Source organism: Diadema antillarum, unplaced genomic scaffold (genome assembly GCF_040938485.1).
Source record: "Diadema antillarum isolate AM-2024a unplaced genomic scaffold, OU_Dant_1.0 seq00001203_RagTag, whole genome shotgun sequence".
Taxonomy (NCBI): Eukaryota; Metazoa; Echinodermata; class Echinoidea; order Diadematoida; family Diadematidae; genus Diadema; species Diadema antillarum.
The window spans coordinates 251,046-263,746 of record NW_027271996.1 but is presented as its reverse complement, the minus strand read 5'-3'; the positions used below and the strand labels follow the sequence as shown (position 1 = coordinate 263,746).

At 34.9% G+C, this 12,701-nt stretch overlaps 1 protein-coding gene across 1 annotated transcript in view; it reads left to right on the top strand.

Moving 5' to 3' along the window:
• Positions 1 to 12,701, top strand: part of LOC139744690 (tyrosine-protein kinase receptor Tie-1-like) — a 40,287-nt gene that overhangs the window by 19,547 nt on the left and 8,039 nt on the right. Inside the window, exons 5-6 of the mRNA XM_071655113.1 lie at positions 4,578 to 4,739; positions 8,954 to 9,085. Of these exons, the coding sequence (XP_071511214.1) occupies positions 4,578 to 4,739; positions 8,954 to 9,085 (294 nt within the window). The remainder of the gene's footprint in view (positions 1 to 4,577; positions 4,740 to 8,953; positions 9,086 to 12,701) is intronic.

Below are 12,701 nucleotides of genomic sequence, written 5' to 3'. Positions count from 1 at the left end.
GGCCGTTCGTAGACCGTTCGTAAGTTCGTAGGCTGGTCGATGATCTTGTCCAAGATTTTTTTTTTACTTCGTACAAAACCCTCTCTTCGTAAGGCGGCCGTACGAACGTCGTACGAACATCGTAAGAACCACGCAAGATTTTTTTTAAGGTCGAGAGACAATTCTAAAAGCCTTTGAATTCTTACGATGATTGTAAGAACGCCTTAAGTCGTTCATAGAGGGCTCTTACGTCTTTCGTAAGAATGCCATACGAACGGAGATTCGTACGGCGTTCTTACGAACAACTCTTCGAGTTTGTAAGGTGGTCGTGAGGGACTATTAAGGCGTAGGTACACAATTTGTACAACTGTTGAATTTTAGGGGGTATAAAGCCAAACGCGCGAAGTTCAAATCTTCACTCTGTTCTAGGTGTTCGACCAGAAATCATCTCTGTTAAATATGGGACCAAAGGGAAGGCAATCCAAGGGGGAAGGGGAAGAAAAGAAAGGAGGAAGATAAGAAGGAAGGAGCGAGAGGGGGAGAGTTGGAGCAACAACCTCGAGCTCCTTCCTTCATGTCCTCCTTTACTTGAAGATGCAGCTGCAGTTGTAGTCTCGTTGGCACTATTGCCATCTTGAAGATTAAAATTTTCTTACGAATGACTTGAGAGTGCCATGAGTTGCATGTAGGACCATCTTACGAAAAACGTACGAATTCTCGGGCCATTCTGTAAAATAGTGTGATATCCATTTTGATGGGGGAAATAAAGTGAAAATGGATTTGCCATTCATCAACGTAAGAACTGCATAGAATTACAGGACTTGGTTATGCTAATTTTATTTGAACGTTCAAAGGTCAAAGTTGTGTGCCTATAAATGAAATTGAAACTGGTATTTGAACGTCTTTTCAACTGGCGCAAAATTGAATGCCAAATTTTAGCCGTTTAATTGAATGAATTTCTCTCTAAATTGAATGAAATAAAATCTAAAAAGGAATGACATGAAATGAAATCGAATACTCAAAGACTGAAAATGAACCGTGAGAGTAGTACAATAATCCCTTTAATTTGAACGCCTTGTCATCAATTCGAATGCAAATCTGATGAAATTGGGCGGAAAAACCTATATTGTTGGCATGTATAATGAGATAAAAATATTTAATACAAGGATTTTGAGAAGGGGAATGGTGATATTATTTTTCGTCGAATCAAAAATGTGATTGTGACTAATATTACATCTATTTCACTTTTTTTTTGGTATTTTTTAGGCCTCCGCGCACATGTTTTCGGGTTGTCCGTCGTTCCGTCCGTCCGTAATCAATTTTGTGGACAGCGTAACTAAAAAACCTTCAGAGGTATCCCAATGAAACTTGGCATGTATGTGTATGAGGGGGTGAAGTTGTGCCTATTAACTCTTGGGTGCACATGCTTAAGGTCTAAGGTCAAGGTCAAATGCTCAAAATTTCACTATTTCCCCCATATCTATGCAATGCCTGAAGATTTTTCTTGAAACCTAGTGCATACATGTACTTCCTAATTAGAATTCTCTGGTGAGAGTTTCGGGACTTGAGGTCAAAGGTCAAGTGAAAATGTTAAAATTTCGCTTTTCTCCATATCTTGGAAATGGTTCCAGGTATCTTCATGGAACATAGTACACATGCATGTACTGACTGGCAGTGATTATCTAGGGAATTTGGGGGTCATTGGGTCAAAGGCTAGAGGTCAAAGTTCAAGGTCAACTCTTCAAAATTTGACTATTTCCCTCATATACATGCAGTGCCTGCAGGATTTCATTTTAAATTCGTGCATACATGCATTGCCCAATAGAGATTCTCTGGGATTTTTTTTTTTTTTTTTTTTGCCAAAAAAGGCAATAGGTAAAAAGGTCAGAGATCGGAATTGGCTCAAGTTGTCTTTAGTATTCATGTTCTGCCTGACAGTGATTCTCTTATGAATTTTAGGGTCATAGGGTTACAGGTCATGGGCGAAAGGCCAGGTAAAAATGATAACAATTTATTATTACATATAGAAATTGCACTTTTTCTCCATACCTTGCAAATTCCTTAATGCATAAACTTATAAAAGGGTCAAAGTCAAGTAAAAAGTCCTCGAATCCCCAAATCCCCAAATACATACTCTCCCATTCATCCGATCCAAACTAGGTCTAGGAAGGTGTACATTCAACATATTTGTGACAAACATGTCATCTTAATATTTTGCCAAGTATGTGAAACTGTCAAACACACTTTGTCCACATGTACAATAGACCTATGAGGAGATTTATGCATTATGGCGGAGGTATACCAGTCACCGTAGCGACATTTCTAGTTGGTATTGTTTTTTTGTATTGTTGGACAAATTTTCCTTCATGTTGGATGAACCAGAATTGAACTTCACTAGAACAGTGTTCTCATTCAGCAGATTGAAAACGCAGACTGAAAACACTTTGATAGCACAGGTCCAGCTACTTGAGAAGTTGTTGCCTACATGTGATATGCAGTGAAAATATTCGAAAATCCCAATTAGAAATGATTTTGCAGATGTCAATTTGACAGTTAGTGGAGTTATTCTTGAGGGTGTGGTGTGCGTTGTGTTTTGTATAATCAACCTCTGTCTTCTCTGTATCATTTCCACTGCATCCATTCAGGTTGAGAATACACTTCTGTATGTTAACCTATTAACCCTTCAATATCCAGGCCGCCATATCATTGATTGTGACATGAAAACATGTCTCAGATGAAATTGTATATTTCTGGTGTGATTTACCCACTGGACGTACCAAGCGAGCACCAATAGTCATATCCGAGGCCTCAGTTCCCCCCCCCCCCCCATCAACTTCAGTTGACAGGAGGTTTGTATCACTCTGTCAAGTTGGCTTATGTAATCACCCCCAGAGGCAGAGACGGCTGCCAGTCAGTGTCAACTACCAGAGTTATCAGATTTTGTGCCTCGGACAGTAAGTGCCCATTTCAACAAAACAAAAGCTTGGAACAGGCAGTCCAGATGGGATGATGATTTTCCCTTATGAATTTATTGAAAGTCAGCCGGACAAAGTCACACACAAGTTATGTAATTCCGGCCACAACCATGATTGGGTAAAAGTGGACCTCTTTTATTTACTCTTTGTCTCTGACTACAGACACGAGGTACGCAGCCTGCTTGGCTTGAAGTAGGTCCTCTTTTATAAACCTTATATTTGGCTTTTTGTGTGGAGGAGAGAATTTCCTGATTTGCTGAGCTCAGGTCCTTTCCCCTTACTTTCCCTTTATAAGAACCATGTATATCTTACAGGTTGCTGACGTTCGATTCGGAAAAACTTACTGTAACTTGTTATTTTGGTAATTTGCTCTGGCAAATGTTTCAAACTATATAATAGAGGTAGAATTAAGTGAATCCAGAGCAAGAAGAAAGCTTGTGTTAAGCTGAGGACATCTCAACATAGCTGTATGACGAAAGAATACAATAAACCCGCAGGAAGGTGATCAATTGTAAACATGAGCTGTGTTCTGCTGTTAGATTCATGTGCTATTGTGGCTTAAAGGACAAGTTCACCTTCATAGACATGTGGGTTGAGTGAATGCAGCAATATTAATAGAACACATCAGTGAGAGTTTGAGCAAAATCGGACAATCCGTTAAAAAGTTGTGAATTTCTGAAGTTTCTGCTCAGTCACGACTGGATGAAAAGACTACTATAGCTTGTGATGTCACATGAGTACAACGATATAAAGAAAGAATAAAGAAAGTTCAACATATTTCCATTTTTCTCGCATAACAAAAGAACACTCGACTTCTCTCTTTCAGAAGGCAGGGGGAATAATATTACCCTTAACTTACGTCAGTAGCACGTCGAAGAAATGTGCACTTTATTCAAAAAGTAAAGTTTTGTGAAATTCTCTTTTTATTTTCCTTATATAGTTGTACGCATGTGACATCATACACTGTAGTAGTCTTCTCCTCCAGCAGTGACTGTGCAGATACTTAAAATATTCGTAACTTTTGAACGGACTGTCCAATTTTCCTCAAACTCTTGCTGATGTGTTCTATCAATATTGCTACATTCACTCAATCCACATGTCTATGAAGGTGAACTTGTCCTTTAATGGTGGTGAGCGTTTGAGTATAAACTCTGTCAGTGACAAAGCCAGTGTCAGCTTTGTCACATGGATGCATACAGCCTACAGATCCTCTTTGATGTACCAACTATTTCACAACAAAGACATGTGTACGCCGGAGTGCATTATGTCTGAGACCTGTCAGTCCAGATGTGCAACTACATGTATTTGCGATGTTCCCAGCCTACTTGATGCTCATCAGGCTGATGGAAGTCTCGAATAGTATGCCAGATACTGTAAAAGCACGAGGCCTCCTAGATCCTATGTGCGAACTGCAGGTGACTGACATGTTGATGTTCCTTGCAAATGACTGACTGTACTGTTAAGTGTGCAATCTCGGTATACACATTCGATGACATCACCACAGTCAATGGATGCACGTATGTATACACGTCTGGAGTGACACTAGTATTTTCTGGGAAAGTGTTTGAAATGCATGTGTAGTTACAAGTTACTGCATTGGTGTGTTAACTGATTTCTTCTTAGTCTGCAGAACCAATGGTGGAAATCGATTTGGACCAAACTGTGAGTTCAGATGTACATACCGTGGTGATCCAGCTGACACCTGTAGTCCTAATCAGTTCTGCCTGCCTGACCCATTTGGATGTTCTTGTGACATAGGGACACAAGGAATCAACTGTGATACAAGTAAGGATCTAAATATTACCTTTGAGGCTATTCATGGCTGTCATCAGTACACCTATATTCATTTCATTTTTTCATTTCATTTTATTTCATTTCCGACGAAAGTATACCATATGACATTTGCATGTAAACAAAGTAAACTACAATGTGACATTTGCATATTCAAATGAGATTTAAATACACGTCATTTGTTTACATAAAGACAAAACACGCATGGACAAAGTGTAACTGAATCGTAACAAAGAAAAAAAAATCGAAAATGGAGGGGACTGCAGAGTAAAAAGCCTAGCTTGTACAATGCAGTCCCCTCGTAAGTAGCAAATTGTGGTACATGTATAATCAAACAAAACGATAAGACATATTGCTACGGAAACAGAACATAGAATAATTACACACACAAACGCACGCACAGACAGAAACATAACAACTCTCTTACATACGCGTAGAAAGAATAGACAGGAGGTCAAAGGTCAGAAAAGGGTCAGGAAGGGGAGGACAGGGAAAGGAGCAAAGGAGGAAGAATTCAATGGTCGATGCCAAAGCACATGAGACTATAATCTTACCGAGATATGGACTGTATGAAAAATGTGTGAAAATTATTATGAAATAAATCAAACAAAGTTAAAAACAAATAAGCGTCTTTAAAAATACAAGTCCCCAGTTATATAAGGATTAATAGTTTCTTTGATTTAAAAGTAAAGGCATTATAACTTAAATCTTCTTTTATGCTGCTATCAAGCGAATTACAGAATTTAGGCTCGGCAAAGGAGAATAAAGATTTTGTAAAAGTTATCCTACACAGTGGTAAATGAAATTTATTAGATTGTCTAGTGGGATATGAATGTAGAATTTTATTTTGAATAAACTGGAATCAAACACAAAAGACAGGGAATGATTTATTAGTTTGTACATAAACTATCCTAATTTAAACAATATATTATTTTGATGAGGGTATATGACATCTCCGGAGATCAGGAGTTCGTAGGTTCGGATCCTGCTCGAGTATGTATTTTTTTTTTGTATCATGACTATTACAAAAAAAAAAAGAATAATAACAAAACAATGATTAATTCAGTGCTTATTCACGTCGATGTAGGGCAATTTGTCAATCAGTTGCAATGAAAAACGTCTCGACTGAAGATGCCCTCATCTCCTATCCCATAGAGTAATTTACAAATTTTACAGGCTATGATTTTCTTGTGAATTCCTCTTTTCCATAGAGAATTTCAAAATAAGATTGTATTGCATGCTTGTTTTTTTATCTAAAAACCTAAGTTTATATAGTCATAATAATTTATACATGTTATGTTGAAACTCTTGTGATTCAGTTTCTACAAATATTATGTATTCAAGTGAGCGGTATGTATATTGCTTTATATCACTTTGGAAATTGAATCATCTGAATTTAAATTGAAAACAGAAATAATGAAAATAACTCACTCTGTAAATAATCTAAACCAATTCATTTTCCAATAACGTGTGGACCAGGAAGATTGCTCTATTTTGTTTTACTTTGTTTCTCAATATTGTGAAAATACTTGTCATACTGGAGAATCATTACAATTTGTTATACATCTATTACTTTTAGGAAGCAAATAACACAACACCAAACATACGTGTGCAATACATTCATTTCGTTTGATGAATTAAACAACTAAACTGGGTTGATAAAAGATTATCTGCTGACACTTCATTTGTGAAAAGAAAAACTTTGTAATTTGTAAAATAAAGGAAAGGTTAAGTTATCTCTTCAATCAACATGGTAAAATGTTTCACAATAAAGCAAAATAATGTCTTATAGTAAATGAAAACCTATGAAGTACATAGTAACTTCTTTTTGTTTATTTCTTTTATTTATTCATTTATTTCCAGCAGTAGGGTGGATAGCCCTTTCAGCACAGCTGATTTGGAAAGGGGTCCACTTGACATACATTTAAAATTCATATAAAACCATGGGTATGAAGTCGACAAATTGATAAATTCATCAAAATTATTTCAGTGGCAAATAAAAAAAATATACACAAAATGACTCACAGTCGACATCTTAATATCATATATTAAAATAATGGCAGTAATAGAAATAGCCGGACAAAAAACGATAAAGATATGCTCAGAGAACTAAACTTAACACAGCTAAATACCTAACCAAAATACTAATCAACGACAACAAAAATGTATTTGAGTGTGTGTACATATATATTATGAAGAAGGGGATATCTAAAACCGGAAATTTGGAACCGGTGACCAAATGATAAATAAAACAATACTTTATATAAAAAAGACATTGAGAATATGAATACAAATATATCAAATTACATCTTAGGAAGTCTGGATCTCATTTTTCATCTTCTTACAAAAACAATGTATATCTTTTGTGTTCCGGGTGACCAATGACAATGAAAAAACTTCTTTTCATAAAATTTGTTTTAGGTTTGGGTAACCAAATTTGAACCTGAGAATTACGGAGTTTATAGCTGTGTTCTTTTAAATGTATTCTTGACGAAAGATGTGGTGGTGCAAAACCGCACAAACATTGATGCAACAAAATCACATTTACTCTTTTCCAACGAACATATATTGAATAAATACCTGATTTACTAAACAATATCGAGGTTCTTTCTATATCATCTACCTTTAAAACAATGCGTAAAGCCCTTTTCATTTGGTTTTTTTTTTTTTTGCTTTGTGCAAAACTGTACGAAATCTAGTTTCAGATCAGTTAAAGAATGCCAGGAATTTACAAAACCACAATGATCAACATTTTGAGTACTGGATAGAAAATTCATTATTCTGTATGGTTTAAGGGATTTTTTATTTCTTTAAATAATTGGCAAAATTTCAATATATACTTCCATTGTGTTATACACAAGTTGTCCTTCACTGTATGAGTTACTTAAATGTCCCACGTGTTACCAGATCTAATTAAAAATTGTATTTATTATATTAATCACACTACTTTTGTTCTTGTGCTGATGATGGAACCTAATGTAAATTTATTCTTTTTATTTCGAAAGTTTAAGGAAAATTCAATCATTACTTTTCAAGTAAATGAGAAATTATGACCTATCAAAATTAACTCGTAGAAGATACCAGTTTCTGAATGTCCTTCATTTGCATATTCAGTCAGTTGATAAACTGGAAATTATAGTCATGATAACTTGCCATTCGGACTTTAGGGTCCCACCATAATTGGGACAGAAAAGTGGAAAACCCTCAAAATGCAAACATTATCAAATGTTACATGCGTTACTCTAGTTTTAATCTATGGAAATGTACGTCATTTATTACTGATCAAGCACGAGCAACTTCCCTCTTATCAAATCCTTTTATTTTAACAACTCGGCTTTACAAATACACCATCTTTGCCTGATAGGATAAAGAGAAGTTAATCACTTTTTAGTTATTTTTGCCCAGATTACTCTGAAACTGTAAAACACTTGTTTTGTGACTGTAAAATAGCATTACAACTGTGGGGGACTCTATTAAATGCTATTGATAAGAGCCATAAACAAAACAGTCAAAGAATGGCAATTTCAATTACATATTTGGAACGGAAAATTACAGTTACTATGATATGTTTAAAGCTTTTTGTTTATGTGTTTCAAATATTATGTGATTAGATGTAAGTTTCAGCAGACAGAATTGAATCATCAAACATTTATTGCATTTGCTAATTCAAAAAAGCGAGTTTACTACAAGAATGCAGAAAGAAAGCTACCAGTGCATTTTGAGAAATTTTCCATACAATTTAGAAATAGCTTAGGACGTTTCTAAACTGGGTTGTGTTTAGATTTACACTAACAGGGAAACCTGTATATTGTTTTTTAAGTATAAGCACTGCTGTAATTTAAGACATGGAGAGATTTATTCAATTATTTATTTATTTATTTATTCATTCATTCATTCATTATCATTCTTTTTCTTTCTTTGAACATCGTATTGTTGTGTTGGTAGAGAAGGACTGTTTTTGATGTCGTGTTTTGTATATGCAGAGCTTTGGTTCTTTTCAATAAAAACAAAAACACACACAAAACAGACTGGCTTTGATGCAAGGTACAGGTTGTATATCATCATGGCAGACACATGTTGAATAGAACACAGTTACTTCATTACAAGAGCTGCAGATGATTCAGTTTACTTGTAATTGATGAATTCTCTCTTTTTTAGACAACATTAGTCTGTTTCATTGTCGACCTCTTCACCATCACTTATCAAAGATTGTGCCAGTGGAACCTATGGAGCTGGATGCACTCAAACATGTCACTGTCACTTTAGTCAATGTGAGAGATATTCTGGAGTCTGTAAAAATTCACCCTGTGCGAAACTCTGGTCTGGTGAAAATTGTCAGAGTGAGTATAAAAACCGGCTCTGCTTTTCATTTCCAGTCTTATCAGAATTTATGGTATCAATGTATAATAGGTCTTTTCAAGACAAACGAAAGACCAAGAGTGAGGTATTGTTCAATTTACTACTTTGGATTCTTGTTGGATGGAACAAACAAATCAACGAAAGTATGGATTCTTGTTGGAAGGAACAAACAAATTAACGGAAGTACCATGTCAAGAAAATTTAAATTAAAAAAATCAAAGAAAGAAACTCCATAGACTAGTATGCAATTTCAAATTAATATTCGATGCAGGTTTTTTTTTTTTTTTTTACCTTGGGCTACTGAAAAATGGAAAGAATTTTTCATTTCTGTATTAACTTGTGTACAATTTTTTTTAATTCGTTTTTACATCTGTAATTATGGATCTCAGGTCTTCAAATGTAAGTTGGAAATTGAAGTCTATTCATCATCAAAAAATAAAATTCAATATGTACGGGGGCTGCACGCAAATCAAGCCACCCTTATGCTGTAGCCCCACTGTATTATTCATTGTTGTATTACTTATACGTTTTGCTGTACATTGTGTAAAGGCAATGAATCAAAAAATATTCTGTGAACAGCTTATGCTTATGTATGCATATACAGTATATAAATATGTACATGAATGTGCATGTACAATGATGATACAGAAGCAATTAAATCAAATCAAATCAAATCAAATAAAATAAAATATGTCAATGTCTTTCGTTCGATACAGGAATGCTGTAATGAAAAAAAAAAGTGTATGTGCACTTCCTTTGCATTTTCTGAAAACATTTGTACCTTAATCACGGGCAGACGTCCACTATAAGGCGCGGACAAGCTTCGCAAGGTTGGCGGAAGCAAATTCACTCATTTCGGCATCCTGTCCGTGTCGGATACGGAAAAGGGGTGGAATCGGCTTGTCCTAGGACATTCTGCGGAATGTCCGCGGAATGTCCGCAGACTGCCTGTGGACATTCCTAGGAGTGTCCTAGGAATCACTTCGGAAGAGCGCAAAATACCACGGAATATGTTAATCGTAGCCGCGCAGCGCGGAAACATTACACCAGGAATGATTAAATCATGAACGAAGACGATCAGGATAACTTGCGGACAACACAATTGCAACAAGAGTTAGATATGCGGACAGTATTAGGAAATAGGGCAAGATTGTACATTGGGAGCCGACTTTCAATTTTTCTCATTTGACTGCTAGCCGTCATGGAGGTCACACCAGCCGAAAAAACGCTTTGCCTTATTGCTTCAAATTCCAGCTGTGAGTGATGCTGAGATAGCGCTTTATTAGGTCAGTGAGGCATCACGGACCTGATACATGGAATGTTTTACCCGACTCCCTAAAAACACGAACGTGTCTTTTTTTCTTTCAAAGCTAGTTAAAAGAAATATATTTTAACTAGATATATTTTGTAAAGTAAAGTATGATAATCGATATAATTTTGTTTATGTTTTGGTCTGAATTTATTATAGTATCATTGTACTGATAACACCTATTTCACCCGCATAGCACTCACTCACATCTTCTTTTCCCTTTAAAGCATACCATTGTAATGTGAAGAAAAAAAAATGCTTTTTGTGAGAGGCAAATCTGAGTGATATTTCCCAATGAGGCCATCAACCCAGTCAAGTTGGCTTATGCTGACGGTCTCCTGCTTCCTCGTTGAATCAAATGTACTGCCTTATTCTTATTACACATGTGACCATAAATATGCTTGTAGTATAAACTGCACTTTTGTGTTGCTCCTTTGTCATTTAGTTCACATTGATGTAATTTCTTTTTGATTCAACTTGATTTGAACATGACCTAGTTCCACTTGTGTTATGTTTGAGTTGGGCGGTCACATTTAAAGCGAACTAAACGATGTATTTTACATATGTACGATGTGATGGCAACTATTAAAAATCTGTGCAGTGTGCAGTGAAATATTAAATTTGATGATTTCTGGACCCAATTCATTTGAAGGGATAAAAATAGATAATATGATTCATAGAATAGTTCAATATGTGAATGATACACTGTTGACATTAAATGGTGCAGAGAAGGATTTATTTATAGCAACGAATATTGTTGATAGATTTGCAAATATATCTAGTTTAAAAATCAATGAAAATAAAACAAAAGTAATATGAATAGGGAAATGTAAGAATAAAGAAGATAGAATGTTGCCTGAAAGGAATCTTCATTGGGTGTATGAAGGAGGTTTTAAGTATCTGGGTATACTTTTTTTGTTGTTGATTTAGAGAGAACTGTTCAGTATAATTATTATGAAAAAAATGGAAGTGATTAGGAAAAAAATTAACTCTTGGCGTAAACGCTCTTTAACAGTGCTGAGCAGAATTGTAGTTAAATTGAATTATTTGTTTTTGTCTTTGCCAAGTCCTAAAGGTAATTTTTTGAATGAGATAAATGATGTGTTTTATAGTTTTATATGGGAAAGGAAGCCGGAGAAAATAAACAGAATTCAAATGTCTCAGACATATGCTCAAGGTGGATTGAAAATGATAAATATTTACACACAGGTTACAGCATTGAAAATATCATGGATTAGGCGATTGTTATTTACAACGGATAAATGGTCAGAAAAATTATTGAGTATATTTTTACCCCAGACCCATCAATTAGATATGAGTCTCGGAGATGATTTTTTCTTTGAACAAGCCTCACATACGTGTAATCCCTTTTGGAAAGAAGTATTCACAGCTTACGGTGATTTACTTTCGGTTTATTGTAATAATTTTCAATGTCAACCTTTGTGGAAAAATAATAAGATTTATAGGGAATGTGTCGGTTTTCAAACGAAAGTGGGATCAAAAAGGAATTCGTTTTGTTAATGATTTGTTAGATGAAGAAGGAAATGTGTTATCATTTACTGCTTTTGAGAGGAAATATGTTGTTGACGTTAATTTTTTAGATTATTTTGAAATATGTCATGCGGTTAAAAAAGCAGGTTGTGGTCGAAGTATGAATAATATGGAAAAGTTTTGTCAACCAATTATACCTGATATTTTAAAATTGGTTATAAAATATCGTAAAGGATGTTCACATTTTTATGCTGTTTTGTTAAAGAATAGAAATAATGTATATTAATGTAAAGGATTTTTAAAAGGGCGACAACTGATACAACTTGAAGAAAAGAAATGGCAATCTTTTTCGATGGCCCAGTTCAAGAGCACGGAAGATGTTAATCTACGATTGTTTCAGTTTAAAATAGTTAATAGAATTTTATATATAAATAAGATGAGAATAGAATTGGATTGGCTGAAAGAAAAGAATGTTCATTTTGTAATGTGTATGTTGAGACTTAAATACATTTTTTGAGTGAGTGTCAATATGTTTATAGATTGTGGGTTGAAGTATGAGACGGAAAATAAATCATTTGGTTTTGGGGGTATTAACAATTCGGCATTGAATTGTATTACCATGCTTGTGAGATATGAAATTTATGTTTGTAAAATAAGAAAAATAATACCTCGTTTTGATTTATGTAAACATAGTATAACGGAATATTATGATAAAGAGAAATTTATTGCAACTGATTGACAAATTGTCCTACATCGACGTAAATAAGCACTGAATTGATCAGTGTTTAAGTAGTAGC